Source organism: Stenella coeruleoalba, assembly GCF_951394435.1.
Source record: "Stenella coeruleoalba genome assembly, chromosome: 13".
Classification (NCBI taxonomy): domain Eukaryota; kingdom Metazoa; phylum Chordata; class Mammalia; order Artiodactyla; family Delphinidae; genus Stenella; species Stenella coeruleoalba.
The window spans coordinates 5,408,240-5,423,650 of record NC_137159.1 but is presented as its reverse complement, the minus strand read 5'-3'; the positions used below and the strand labels follow the sequence as shown (position 1 = coordinate 5,423,650).

The 15,411-nt window shown below is 39.1% G+C and overlaps 1 protein-coding gene across 5 annotated transcripts in view; it reads left to right on the top strand.

Annotated features, from left to right (window-relative positions):
* Nucleotides 1–12,229, top strand: part of IL1R1 (interleukin 1 receptor type 1) — an 87,837-nt gene extending 75,608 nt beyond the window's left edge. For 2 of the 5 annotated variants that reach the window (XM_079940944.1, XM_079940945.1), the window contains 3 exons: nucleotides 6,154–6,297; nucleotides 7,036–7,203; nucleotides 7,716–12,228. In XM_079940944.1, the coding sequence (XP_079797070.1) occupies nucleotides 6,154–6,297; nucleotides 7,036–7,203; nucleotides 7,716–8,134 (731 nt within the window). In that variant the 3' untranslated portion in view covers nucleotides 8,135–12,228. Of the gene's footprint in view, nucleotides 1–6,153; nucleotides 6,977–7,035; nucleotides 7,204–7,715 lie in introns of those variants that run through there. The other 3 variants (XM_079940948.1, XM_079940946.1, XM_079940947.1) reach the window with 3 other exon arrangements.
* The last annotated feature ends 3,182 nt before the right edge of the window (nucleotides 12,230–15,411 follow it).

Below are 15,411 nucleotides of genomic sequence, written 5' to 3'. Positions count from 1 at the left end.
ATTATAGGGGTCCCAGAAGAGAGAGAGAAAGGACCTGAGAAAATAATTGAAGAGATAATAGCTGAAATTTTCCCTAACATGGGAAAGTAAACAGTCACCCAATTCCAGGAAGCACAGAGAGTCCCATACAGGATTAAAATCAAGGAGGAACATGCTGAGACACATGGTAATCAAACTGACAAAAATTAATGATAAAATATTAAAAGCAACAAGGGAAAAGCAGAAAATAACATACAAGGGAAACCACATAAGCTTATCAGTTGGTTTTTCATCAGAAACTCTGTAGGCCAGAAGGGAGTGGCACTGTATTTTTACAATGATGTAATGGAAAAACCTACCACCAAGAATAATCTACACAGCAAGTTTATTCTTCAGATTTGATGGAGAAATCAAAAGCTTTACAGATAAGTAAAAGCTAAAAGAATTCAGTACCACCAAGCCAGCTTTACAAAACATGCTAAAGGAACTTCTATAAGCAGAAAAGGAAAGGCCACAACTAGAAACAAGAAAATTATGTAACGGGAAAGCTTACCAGTAAAGGAAAACATACAGTAAAGGCAGGAAATCATAGACACACAAAGATATGAAAACCAGTAATCATGAGGAGAGTACAAATGCAGGATATTTAAAATGCATTTGAAATTAAGAGATCAGCAACTTAATACAACAATGTATATATATAGCCTGCTATACCAAGACCTCATGTTAACCACAAACCAAAAATCTACAATAGATATACACATAAAAAAGGAAACTAACACTAGAGGTAGTCATCAAATCACAAGAGAAGAGAACAAAAGAGGAAAAGAAAAAAAAAGTCCTACCAAAACAAATCCAGAACAATGAACAAAATGGCAATAAGAACATACAGACTGGCTGAATGGATACAAAAACAAGACCCATCTATACATATATCATCTACCAGAGACCCACTTCAGATCTAGAGATATATACAGACTGAAACTGAGGGGATGGAAAAAGATATACCATGCAAATGGAAATCAAAAGATATCAGACAAAATAGACTTTAAAATAAGGACTGTTACAAGAGACAAAGAAGGACACTACATAATGATCAAGGGATCAATCCAAGAAGAAGATTTAACAATTGTAACTATATATGCACCTAGCATAGAAGGAGCACCTCAATATCTAAGGAGAATGTTATCAGCTATAAAAGGAGAAATTGACAGTAAGGCAATAATAGTGGGGGACTTTAACACCCTACTTACATCAATGGACAGATCATCCAGACTGAGCATCAATCAGGAAACTCAGGCCTTACATGGCACAGTAGACAAGATGGACTTAATTATAAGAGCATTCCATCTGAAAGCAGGGAATACACATTCTTTTCAAGTGCACATGGAACATTCTCCAGGATAGATCACATGTTGGGCCACAAAGCAAGCCTTGGTAAATTTAAGAAAATGGAAATCATATCAAGTATTGTTTCCAACCACAACACTGAGATTAGAAATCAACTACAAGAAAAAAACTGCAAAAACCACAAACATGTGGAGGCTATATAATATGCTACTAAAGAACCAATGGATCACCTGAAGAAATCAAAGAGGAAATAAAAAAAAAAACCCTAGAGACAAATGAAAAAAACATGTCCATCCAAAACCTCTGGGATGCAGCAAAGGCAGTTCTAAAAGGGGAGTTTATAGTGATACAATCTTAGGAAACAAGAAAAATCTCAAATAACCTAATCTAATACCTAAAGTAACTACAGGAAGAAGAACAAACAAAACCCAAAGTTAGTAGAAGGAAAGAAATCATAAAGATCAGAACAGAAATAAAGAAAATTGATAAACCTTTAGCCAGACTCATCAAGAAAAAAGGGAGATGGCCCAAAGTAATAAAATTAGAAACAAAAAAGAAGTTACAACTGACACTGCAGAAATACAGTGTCATAAGAGGATCATAAGAGACTACAACAACTAGCTATATGCCAATAAAATGGACAACCTAGAAGAAATGGACAAATTCCTAGAAAGGTAGAGTCTCCCAAGACTGAAACAGGATGAAATAGATAATATGGACAGACCAATTAAAAGTACTGAAATTGAATCTGTGATTTTAAAACTCCTAACAAACAAAAGTTCAGGACCAGATGGCTTCACAGGTGAATTCTACCAAATATTTAGAGAAGAGTTAATGCCTATCCTTCTGAAACTATTCCAGAGAATTGCAGAGGAAGGAACACTTCCAAATGCATTCTATGAGGCTCCCATCACCCTGATACCAAAACCAGACAAAGATGCCACAAAAAAAGAACATTACAGGCCAATATCAGTGATGAATATAAATGCAAACATCCTCAAAAAATACTAGCAAACCAAATCCAACAATACATTAAAAGGATCATACACCATGATCAAATGGGATTTATCCCAGGGATGCAAGGGTTTTTCAGTACCCACAAATCAATCAGTGTGATACACCACATTAACAAATTGAAGAATAAAAACCATATGATCATCTCAAAAGATGTAGAAGAAGCTTTTGACAAAACTCAACACCCATTTATGATAAAAACTCTCCAGAAAGTGGGCATAGAGGGAACATAATAAAAGTCATATATGACAAACCCACAGCTAACATTATAATCAACACTGAAAAGCTGAAAGCATTTCCTCTAAGATTTCCTCAGGAACAGTACAAGGATGCCCGCTCTTGCCACTTTTATTCAACTTAATTTTAGGATTCCTAGCCAGAGCAATCAGAGAAGAAAAAGAAATAAAAGGAAACCAAATTGGAAAAGAGGTAAAACTGTCACTGTTTGCAGATGACATGATACTGTACATAGAAAATGCTAAAGATGCTACCAGAAAACTACTAGAACTCATCAGTGAATTTGGTAAAGTTGCAGGATAGAAAATTAATACACAGAAATCTCTTGCATTTCTATACACTAACAATAGATCAGAAACAGAAATTAAGGAAACAATGCCATTTATCATCACATCAAAAAGAATAAAACACCTAGGAATAAACGTACCTAAGGAGGCAAAAGACCTGTACCCCGAAAACTATCAGACACTGATGAAAGAATTTGAAAATGACACAAACAGATGGAAAGATATACCATGTTCTTAGATTGGAAGAATCAATATTTTCAAACTGACGGTACTACTCCAGGTAATCTACAGATTCAATGAAATCCCTATCAAACTACCAATGGCATTTTTCACAGAACTAGAACAAAAAATTTTTAAATCTCTATGGAAACAGAAAAGACCCTGAATAGCCAGAGCAATCTTGAGAAAGAAAAACAGCTGGAGGAATCAGGCTCTCTGGCTTCAGACTATACTGAAAAGCTACAATCATCAAAACAGTATGGCACTGTCACAAAAACAGAAATATAGATCAATGGAACAGGATAGAAAGCCCAGAAATAAACCCACACACCTGTGGTCAATTAAACAAAGGAAGCAATAATATACAGTGGAGAAAAGACAATCTCATCAATAAGTGGTGCTGGGAAAACTGGACAGCTACATGTAAAAGAATGAAATTAGAACATTCTTTAACACCCTATACAAAAACAAACTCAAAATGGATTAAAAACCTAAATGTAAGGCCAGATACTATAAAACTCCTAGAGGAAAATATAGGCAGAACATTCTTTGACATAAATCACAGCAATATTTTTCCCGATCCATCTTCTAGATGCCAATAAAAGCAAAACCAAATGAGACCTAAGTAAACTTTAAAAGCTTTTGCACAGCAAATGAAACCATAAACAAAGTGAGAAGATGACCTATAGAACTGGAGAAGTTATTTGCAAATGATGCCTCTGACAAGGGATTAATCTCCAAAATACACAAATAGTCATACAACTCAATAATAACAAAAAAACCCAATCAAAAAATGTGCAGAAGACCTAAATAGACATTTTCCCAAAGAAGACGTACAGATAGCCAACAGGCACATGAAAAAATGCTCAACATCACTAATTATTAGAGAAATCAAAACTACAATGAGGTGTCACCTCATTCTTGTCAAAATGGCCATCATCAAAACATCTACAAATAATAAATGCTGGAGAGGGAATGGAGAAAAGGGAACCCTCATATGCTGTTGGTAAGATTGAAAATTGGTACAGCCACTATAGAGAACAGTATGGTGGTTCCTTAGAAAACTAAAAATAGAGTTACCATATGATCCTGCAATCCCACTTCTGGGCATATATCCAGAGAAAAGTATGATTCAAAAAGATACATGCACCCCAATGTTCCTAACAGCACTATTTAACAATGGAAGCAACCTAAATGTCTATCAACAGATGAATGGATAAAGAAGATGTGGTATATATTTGCGATAAAATGTTACTCTGCCATAAATAGAATAATTCCATTTGTATCAACATGGATAGACCTAGAGATTATCATACTAAGTGAAGTAGACCAAACAGAGAAAGACAAATATATGTTATCGCTTATATGTGGAATCTAAAAAAAAAAAAGATACAAATGAACTTGTTTACAAAACAGAAATAGACACACAGACATAGCAAACAAACTTATGGTTCCCAAAGTTGGAAGGGGAGGGGGGGATAAATTAGGAGTTGGGGATTAACATATATATACTAATATATATAAAATAGATAACCAACAAGAACATACTGTATAGCACAAGGAACTATATTCAATATTTTGTAATAACCTATAAGGGGAAAAAATCTGAAAAAGAACATATATATATATATATATATATATATATATACACATCTAACTGAATTATATATTTTATTTGTATATATAACTGAATCACTTTGCTGTACACCTGAAACTAACATGACATTATAAGTCAGCTATACTCCAATAAAAAAATCTTAAAGTGTTTGTGAAATATTTTAAGGTAATTTGTAGTTGAATTAAAATACGGTATTTATGAACGTGTACATGGAAGAAAATCTAAAAGAACCTATGGACAAACTATTAGAATTAATAGCTAAATGAATTTAGCACGATCACTAGTGTATATGTTTAATATATAGTATTTCTATGTATTTCTGCAAATACCAACAACAAATAGAAATTAAGTTTAAAAAATAACATTTACAGTAGCATCTAAAACTATCAAATATTCAGTATATAGGAATAAATCCAGCAACAGCTGTTCAAAATCTGTGATACAAACTAAAAATACATTATCGAGATAAATTAAAGACCTAATAGATGGAGGGATATACGATATCCACGGATTGAAAGACTGAAATACTCAGTATTATAAATATGTTAGTTCCCTTCAAATTAATCTACAGATTCAAAACAGTTCCAGTCAAAATCTCAGCAATATTTGTACAGGTGTGGGTGGGCATTTGTGTGGGCATGTTGTTGTGGGCACGTTTATCCTAAAGGTCATATTGGAAATGTAAAGGGCCAAGACAAGTCAAGGTGGTCTTGAATAAAAACAAATCGCGAAGATTTACACTTCAGATATCATGATCTTGTACAAAGCTACAGTAATTAAGACTGTAAATGTGAACTATCAGTTGGGCCAATCGGATATTGATCTATCTTGAGTTCCACTTCATAGCCAGTTCAACTGCAGAAGGATCAATGACTGAAATTGGAAAAGCAAAATAACAGAGCTTTCTGGATGCCTCCTTGGCCCTTGACATTTTGAAGGCTCCTTCCTTCTCTCCTCTCCTCCCCCTTACCTCTCCGCATGAACTCCTCTGCAGTCATCAGATGAATAACTAGCCTGTGAAGCTGGGAGGATGTGGAAGTGTGAAACACTGTCTGGCATCCCTAAACCCTTTTCTCCTTTCCTCCTGTCTTCAGCTTGCTCCACCTGACTCTCCTACTTTTGTAGGTTCTTGAGTGACTCTGACTTTACTCATAGTCCTATGGAGTGCTCTATCCTATGGTCTTTGGTATTTTTTCTATGTTATTACATACGACTTATGTGAAGATTTAATACAACGCACCTTAGTTTTATACAGTATCCATTCTCAATGCCTTTGTACATTAGTATTCATTAATAAAAGATGATAATGAATGGGTTAATACTGTCTGGGATTTGGGATTACAGGCCAATCCCAAATATGGTTTCTCTGGGATGATAATGTTTAATTTGCTATGCTCAATTTTTAAATTCTTTGGGTTCTAATATTTTTTCCCCTCTTTTCTGCTGTAGTCCCTGACTTCCAGACGCCCACAATTGGTATATTTGTCATGTTAACATTGGTAATTACATGCTCTGTTTTCATCTATAAAGTCTTCAAGGTTGACATTGTGCTTTGGTACAGAGATTCTTTCTATGATTTTCTCCCCAAAAAAGGTACAATTTTGTATTCTATGCAGTATTTTCTTGTTGGGATAGTTAAGAGATGTAAAAGCTAACTAAGAGGGGTTTTATTTAAATTTTAAAATGAAATGTGGCATATACAAAATAACATAATTATACATAAATATAGTTTCTTAACCAAATAGACTGAATAGTATTATTTTCTAAGTTACTGCTCTGGTGTTCATCATGGTGGGATAAACAGGCATTTAGAGCATCTGCTGATAAATCCAGTTATTCAGAAGCTGTGGTTGAGGACTTGCTCTGTGCTGGGTAGAACACAGATCACCCCATGATTTGCCATCAAATGGAAGAAATGATGTAATTTTCAGGCATCAGGGAAGCACTCTCTCTTTTGTTTAAACCTCACAGAAAACTAATACTACACTAATATATAGAAGGAAGAATGGATAGCATTCAGGGCTTAGACGTTTGGGGAAGATGAGAACAGTGAGATAAGGGTAGAGGGTAGTTCCATACTGAGGGGTAAAGAATGTTTGCATATGAGGGGACCATCGAATAATATAAGAAGAACTTTGTAGTAAAGCAGAATAAATGTAAACTTGTAAGAAGATGAACACTTTAAAAAGGCATTATACTTTTGGTGTTGTTGCTTCATACCATTGCACACAAAATTAATAATTCACTATGAAATGCATGTTTGCGATACTGACTTTACCAAATCTCATTTTTTTTTCTTTTGGTTCTAAATATATTGCATTTTCTCTTTAGCTTCAGATGGAAAGACGTATGATGCGTACATACTATGTCCAAAGACCCCTGGGGAAGGGTCCACCTCTAACTCAGATATTTTTGTGTTTAAAGTCTTACCTGAGGTCTTGGAAAAACAGTGTGGATATAAGCTCTTCATCAGTGGCCGAGATGACTATGTTGGGGAAAGTATGTATGCAGTGGAAAAAGTAATAGTCTTGTAAAACTAATTTAATTACTAAACTTGGGTTCCCTCTTTCTGGGTGTACATATCTGACAATTTTAAGAGCCTCTTAAGTGGTGCATGATGACGACTTTCATATTAAATGCAAAGTGTTTACTTTTCTCATATTCTTTTGGGGCAACAATTAACTGAGTTTTATTTCATTTTGGAAAACGTAACTAGTTAGATCCAGTAGTTACTTTACAGCTGATGGTAAAATAGGAGTGATATAGATCCAGTGGTTTAACAAGAAAGTTTATAAATTTCTACTTAAAGTACTCTGACCCCTGCTCACCTTTTGTGGGTCAGTTTTTGATCTATTCTATAAAATGAGAAACTCCTTCAATCTTAGGTAAGGCAAGAAAAAAAGAGCATTAGGAGACATAGGCCATGGGGTGGGAAGAACCTTGAGGGGTTTTGGTTCTGGAGGGAATGATTGTAAGTTGAAAGTTTACTTGCTGTGCTCCGTGTTTTTCAGGCATTGTGGAGGTTGCTAATGAAACCATAAAGAAAAGCAGAAGACTGATTATCATTTTGGCCCGAGAAATATCAGGATTCTGCTGGCTGGGGAATTCATCTGAAGAGCAGATAGCCATGTACAACGCTCTCATTCAGGAAGGAATTAAAGTTGTCCTGCTGGAGCTAGAGAAAATCCCAGACTATGAGAAAATGCCAGAATCCATTAAATTCATTAAGCAGAAACAGGGGGCCATACGCTGGTCAGGGGACATTAGAGAAGGGTCGCAGACTACGAACTCGAGGTTCTGGAAGAAGGTCAGGTACCACATGCCGGTCCAGCGGCAGCCGCCTTCAGCCAAGCACAAGCTGCTGTCCCCGGCCACTCAGCGGGACTCTAAGGAGAAACGGCCACTGGAGGTCCACGTGCCCCTCGGGTAGCAGAGAAGCTTGGTCAAGAGTTCCTTGGTGATTCCTGTCTTCAGGCATTGCAGGCGGGGCTGGGCCTCACTGACTTGTACAGTCATACCACACACCTGTGTAGTCCCTTATCCCTGAGGTCACCTAGAATTGGATTGTTAAGGGAGCAGTAAGTGGTGACAGTTGCCCTGTGGCCAGGGCAACTCAGAGCAGAGGGCTTGGGAAGTCCTTTAACAAGGCAGCAGATGCCCTGTCTGAATGTTTGAACTGCTGAGAAAAGGCACTGAGGCGGCAAACAAGAGGAATGAACGTGCAGGAAATCCCTTCTATAGACAGCTTTAGGAAGTCACCCACAGTCTGAGGGCAGGGCTGTGGCCCAGTCTGGGGACAGCAGGGTCACTGGTCCTCGAGCGGTTCTCTTGGACATTGCTGCAGGCACAGTGAGACCCGTACTTCCCAGGGAAATTAGACGCATTCTTGGAGAACTTTCCATTTGCCTTGCACTTCCCATACCCCTTGACGGCTGGCAGTCACTTTCCAAAGATGGAATTTTACTTCACAGACCTTTAAAACTGTCATTTCAATGAACAAAGGAATTCTCCAGTATTAGAAGGGTTTGCAATAACCTTAGCTTTCTGCAGGAGAGAGAGAATTTCAAGAGCAAGAGTTGCAAAGAATTGATCCACCTCTTAATGCCTTCCCCCTGGAATGACCATTCGGTTCCACCTTATTCTTCTGCATTTTACTTGACTCGTACCTTCTTTGGAAGGACAACTTCCAAGTCACCTCCTCCTTATACTCTGTCATACACACACGGCCCCAGATGAACCATCTTTCCCACAATGCTGCTGTGATCTCATCCTGTCCTTACTAGAATACGTCCACCGGCTCCTCCTGGTTCAGGAGCTAAAGCCCATGTTCTCCCACTTAGCATCTCACCACCCCAACACAGCTGGACCCCTCTTGGTCCTGCTCTGCGAATCCAAGTTGTACACCTTCATACCTGCCCCCAGTGCCCCTCCATCTCTGCCTCTCCTTCCTGTCTCCTCACATTTTCTCCAGCTGACCAGAATTTTACTGAAACTCAAAATTTACTCCAAGTCACTTCCTCCAAGAGATTTCCCCAAGAAACTGCCCTAAGGCACTTGCTCTCTTTTTCTCAGTCTGATTGTACTTATTGTTGGCTGTCACTTTATGGGAAGTTTGTTCTGTCTCCAGCTAAGGAGCCCTGCTCTCTGCAGGAGAGGTGTGGGTGTGTCTCTTTGTCAGAGGTGCCTTCAGAAGTAATTTGCACATATAACAGATTTGTGTAGTGCTTTATTGTTTAAAAATGTCCGCAGATTATCTTATTTAATTTTTGAAAATCTCTTTTAAGGTTTCCTCTAACCTCTTTCCTTTCAGGCCTTGCCCATTAATTAGATTTTACTGCACTATCTGATGGTAAATTTTTTGTTTGTTCTGGTCAGCCTAACTGTTTAAGTTTGCAAATGCAATGAAGTGTTTCATTTCCAGTTGTTAAAACTGGCTTAGCAGAATTTTTATTTTCCCCCTTCTGCCTCTATTTTATTTGCAATGAAAGAAAGGGTATTGAGCCATTTTTTCAATGATATTTTTTGTAAATTATATTTGTACTGGTTAATGATGAAGGGTTTTTAAAAAATTTGTTTGTATAATTCTGTAGCAGATACCAAATATTTTTATATAGTAAGATGCCAGATTCATGGACAGCACGTATCATTGATCAATGGACTGTATTTATTTTCCAATAAAATTGTCAAAACCTGGTATTGACCGTTCTCCTTCAAATCTGTTCCTTTGCCGGCCCTCTCCTGAGTTTACCTGCACACTCCCAGGTCCCATAGAGGGTGAGGACACTCTGCCTGGGGAGGTCAGAGACCATTAGCTAACCAATGAGGGCTGATTCCCCTTTGTAGCCCCAGCTGTACTCCATCTGTTTGCTTGCTCCTAAAATGGATTAAAATGTGAGTCTTATTAACCCTTTACCAGTCCAAAAACTGGTCAGGGCAACCATTGTATAGACTTTTACATTTTCACCAGAAGGCCAAGACCCAGCTCTGCCCACCAGTGGGCAGACACTGGCCCCTCCCACCCAGAAGCATGAACAAGCCTCTAGACGAGCCTCACCCACCAGGGGGCAGACACCAGATGCAAGAAAACTACAGTCCTGCAGCCTGTGGATATGAGTTCCCCAAGCACAGGTCAGAACCTACCCTGGGACCAGCTGATCCCTGGCCGTTGGGTGAAGAAAGGGAGTGCACTGATGGGACACATAGGACATTCCCTACAGAGGTCCACTTCTCCAAGTTTGAGAAACATAACTAACCTTCCACATACATAAAAATGCAAACAAATTTAGATGAAATGAGAAGGCAGAGAAATATATTCCAGATGAAGGAACAAGATAAAACCCCAGAAGAACAACTAAGTGAAGTGGAGATATGAGAAGTAGTTCAGAGTACTGATCATAAAGATGATCCAAGAACACGGGAGAAGAACAGATGCACAGAGTGAGAAGCTACATGAAGTTTTTAACAAAGAGTTAGAATGTATAGAGACAACCAGAGCTGAAGAATACAAAAACTGAAATGAAAAATGCAGTAGAAGAAATCTATAGCAGAATAAATGAGGCAGAAAAACAGTAAGTGAGCTGGAAGACAGAGGGGTGGAAATCACTGCCACAGAACAGAAAAATGAAAAGAAATGAGGACAGTCTAAGAGACTTCTGGAACAAGGTCAAATGCACCAACATTTGCATTATAGAGGTCCCAGAAGAGGAGAGAGAGAAAGGGCCTGAGAAAATATTTGAAGAGATAATAGCTAAAAACCTTCCGAACCTGGGAAAGGAAACAGTCACCCAAGTCCAGGAAGCACAGAGAGTCCCATACAGGTTTAACCAAAGGAGGAACATTCCAAGACACACAGTAATCAATTGAACAAAAATTGATAAAGGAAAAATATTAACAGCAACAAAGTAAGATATAAAGGAATCCCCATAGGGCTTCAGCTAATTTTTCAGCAGAAATTCTATGCCAGAAAGGAACAGCATGATATACTGAAAGTGATGGAAGGGAAAAACCTACAACAAAAATACTCTACCCAGCAAGGTTCTCATTCAGATTTGACAGAGAAATCAAAAGATTTACGAACAAGCAAAAGCTAAAAGAGTTTAGCATCACCAAAGCAGCTTTACAACAAAATGCTAAAGGAACTTTTGTAAGCAGAAAAGGCCACAACTAGAAATGAGACAATTAATGAAATGGGAAAGTTGCCTGGTAAAGGCAAACAAACAGTAAAGGTAGGGAGTCATCCACACACAAATATGATATGAAAAACAGTAATTGTGAGAGGAGAGTACAAATGCTGGATAGTTAAAATACATTTGATACACACTACTATGTATAAAATAGATAACAATTGAGGACCTACTGTATAGCACAGGGAATTCTACTCAGTACTCTGTAATGACCTATATGGGAAAAGAATCTAAAAGAGTGGATATATGTATATGTATAACTGATTCACTTTGCTGTATAGCAGAAACTAACACAACATTGTAAATCAACTATACTCCAGTAAAAATTAAAGAAAATAAAATGCATTTAAAATTAAGAAGTAACTTAAAACAATCATGTATATACAGAGATTGCTATACCGAAATCTCATGGTAACCACAAACCCAAAATCTATAATAGATATACACACAAAAAAAGAAAAAGGAATCCAAACACAACACTAAAGATTATCAACAAATCACAAGAGAGCAAAAGAGGAAAGGAAAAATAAGACTTACAAAAACAAATCCAAAACAGTTAAAAAAAATGGCAATAAAAAATACATATTGATAATGACCTTAAATGTAAACAGATTAAATGCTCCAACCAAAAGACAGACTGGCTGACTGGATACAAAAACAAGACCTGTATTTATACTGCCTACAAGAGACCCACTTAAGATCTAGAGATGTATACAGACTGAAGGTGAGGGGATAGAAAAAGATATTCCAAGCAAATGGGAATCAAAAGAAAGCTGGAGTAGCAATACTTATATCAGACAAAATAGACTTTAAAATAAAGACTGTTCCAAGAGACAAAGAAGGACACTACATAATGATCAAGGGATCAATCCAAGAAAAGGATTTAACAATTGTAAATATATATGCACCCAACATAGGAGCACCTTAATATATAAGGGAAATGTTACCAGACATAAAAGGAGAAATTGACCGTAGGGCACTAATAGTGGGGGACTTTAACATCCCACTTACATCAATGGATGGAACATCCAGACTCAATATCAATAAGGAAACTCAGGCCTTAAATGACACAGTAGACCAGATGGACTAAACTGATAATTATTGAGCATTCCATCTGAAAGCAGCAGAATAAACATTCTTTTCAAGTGCACATGGAACTTGTCCAGGATAGATCACACGTTGGGCCACAAAGCAAGCCTTGGTAAATTTAAGAAAACTGAAATCATATCAAGCATCATTTCTGACCACAACACTATGAGGTTAGAAATCAACTACAAGAAAACAAAACTGCAAAAATCACAAACATGTGGAGGCTAAATAATATTCTACTGAAGAACCAGTGGACCACTGAAGAAATCAAAGAGAAAACTCAGAAAAAGCTAGAAACAAATAAAAACAAAAACGTGTTGATCCAAAATCTTTGGGAGGCAGCAAAAGCGGTTCTAAGAGGGAAGTTTATAGCAATACAATCTTACCTCAGGAAACAAGAAAAGTCTCCAACAACCTAACCTTACACATAAAGTGATTATACAAAGAGGAACAGGCGGAGATCACCTTCCTCCCCACAGATACACCAGAAATACATCTACACGTGGAACAACTCCTACAGAACACCTACTGAATGCTGGCAGAAGACCTCAGACCTCCCAAAAGGCAAGAAAGCCCAGACGTACCAGGGTAGGGCAAAAGAAAAAAGAATAAACAGAGACAAAAGGATAGGGATGGGACCTGCACCAGTGGGAGGGAGCTGTGAAGGAGGAAAGGTTTCCACACACTAGGAAGCCCCTTCGTGGGCGGAGACTGCGGGTGGCGGAGGGGGAAGCTTTGGAGCCGCAGAGGAGAGCGCAGCCACAGGGGTGAGGAGGGCAAAGTGGAGAGATTCCCGCACAGAGGATCAGGGCCGACCAGCACTCACCAGCCGGAGAGGCTTGTCTGCTCACCCACCGGGGCGGGCACAGCTGGGAGTTGAGGGTTGGGCTTCGGTCGGAGCGCCGGGAGAGGACTGGGGTTGGCAGGATGAACAGAGCCTACAGGGGGTTAGTGCGCCACAGCTAGCCGGGAGGGAGTCCAAGGAAAAGTCTGGACCTACCGAAGAGGCAAGAGACTTTCTCTTCCCTCTTTGTTTCCTGGTGCGCGAGGAGAGGGTATTAAGAGCGCTGCTTAAAGGAGCTCCAGAGACGGGCGCGAGCCGCGGCTAACAGCACGGACCCCAGAGACGGGCATGAGACGCTAAGGCTGCTGCTGCTGCCACCAAGAAGCCTGTGTGCGAGCACAGGTCACTATCCACACCCCACTTCCGGGGAGCCTGTGCAGCCCACCACTGCCAGGGTCCTGGGATCCAGGGACAACTACCCCAGGAGAACGCACGTCATGCCTCAGGCTGGTGCAATGTCACGCCAGCCTCTGCCACAGCAGGCTCGCCCCGCACTCCGTGCCCCTCCCTCCCCCCGGCCTGAGTGAGCCAGAGCCCCCGAATCAGCGGCTCTTTTAACCCCATCCTGTCTGAACGAAGAATAGATGCCCTCTGGCAACCTACATGCACAGGCGGGGCCAAATCAAAAGCTGAGCCCCTGGGAGCTTTGAGAACAAAGAAGAGAAAGGGAAATAACTCCCAGCAGCCTCAAAAGCAGCAGATTAAAGCTCCACAATCAACTTGATGTACCCTGCATCTGTGGAATACATGAACAGACAACGAATCATCCCAAATTAAGGAGGTGGACTTTGAGAGCAAGATTTATGATTTTTTTCCCCTTTTCCTCTTTTTGTGAGTGCATATGTGTATGCTTCTGTGTGAGATTTTGTCTGTATAGCTTTGCTTCCACCATTTGTCCTAGGGTTCTACCCGTCCATATTTTTGTTTTGTTTTGCTTTGGTTTTTAATTATTTTTTCTTAATTGTTTTTTATTTTAATAACTTTCTTATATTTTATCTTACTTTATTTTATTTTACTTTATCTTTTTTCTTTCTTTTTTCCTTCCCTCCCTCCCCCTCCCTCTCTCCCTTCTTTCTTTCTTTCTTCTAATTCTTTCTTTCTACTTTTTCTCCCTTGTATTCTGAGCCGTGTGGATGAAAGGCTCTTGGTGCTGCAGCCAGGAGTCAGTGCTGTGCCTCTGAAGTGGGAGAGCCAACTTCAAGACACTGGTCCACAAGAGACCTCCCAGCTCCACATATCAAATGGCGAAAATCTCCCAGAGATCTCCATCTCAACACCAGCACCCAGCTTCACTCAACAACCAGCAAGCTACAGTGCTGGACATCCTATGCCAAACAACTAGCAAGACAGGAACACAAACCCACCCATTAGCAGAGAGGCTGCCTGAAATCATAATAAGTCCCCAGACACCCCAAAACACACCACCAGACATGGACCTGCCCACTAGAAAGAGAAGATCCAGCCTCATCCACCAGAACACAGGCACTAGCCGCCTCCACCAGGAAGCCTACACAACTCACTGAACCAACCTTAGCCACTGGGGACAGACACCAAAAACAATGGGAACTACAAACCTGCAGCCTGCAAAAAGGAGACCCCAAACACAGTAAGATAAGCAAAATGAAAAGACAGAAAAAAACACAGCAGATGAAGGAGCAAGATAAAAACCCACCAGACCTAACAAATGAAGAGGAAATAGGCAGTCTACCTGAAAAAAATTCAGAATAATGATAGTAAAGATGATCCAAAATCTTGGAAATAGAATAGACAAAATGCAAGAAACATTTAACAAGGACCTACAAGAACTAAAGATGAAACAAACAATGATGAACAGCACAGTAAATGAAATTAAAAATACTCTAGATGGGATCAATAGCAAATAACTGAGGCAGAAGAACAGATAAGTGACCTGGAAGATAAAATAGTGGAAATAACTACTGCAGAGCAAACTAAAGAAAAAAGAATGTAAAGAACTGAGGACAGTCTCAGAGACCTCTGGGACAACATTAAATGCACTAACATTCAAATTATAGCGGTTACAGAAGAAGAAGAGAAAAAGAAAGGGAATGAGAAAATATTTGGAGAGATTAT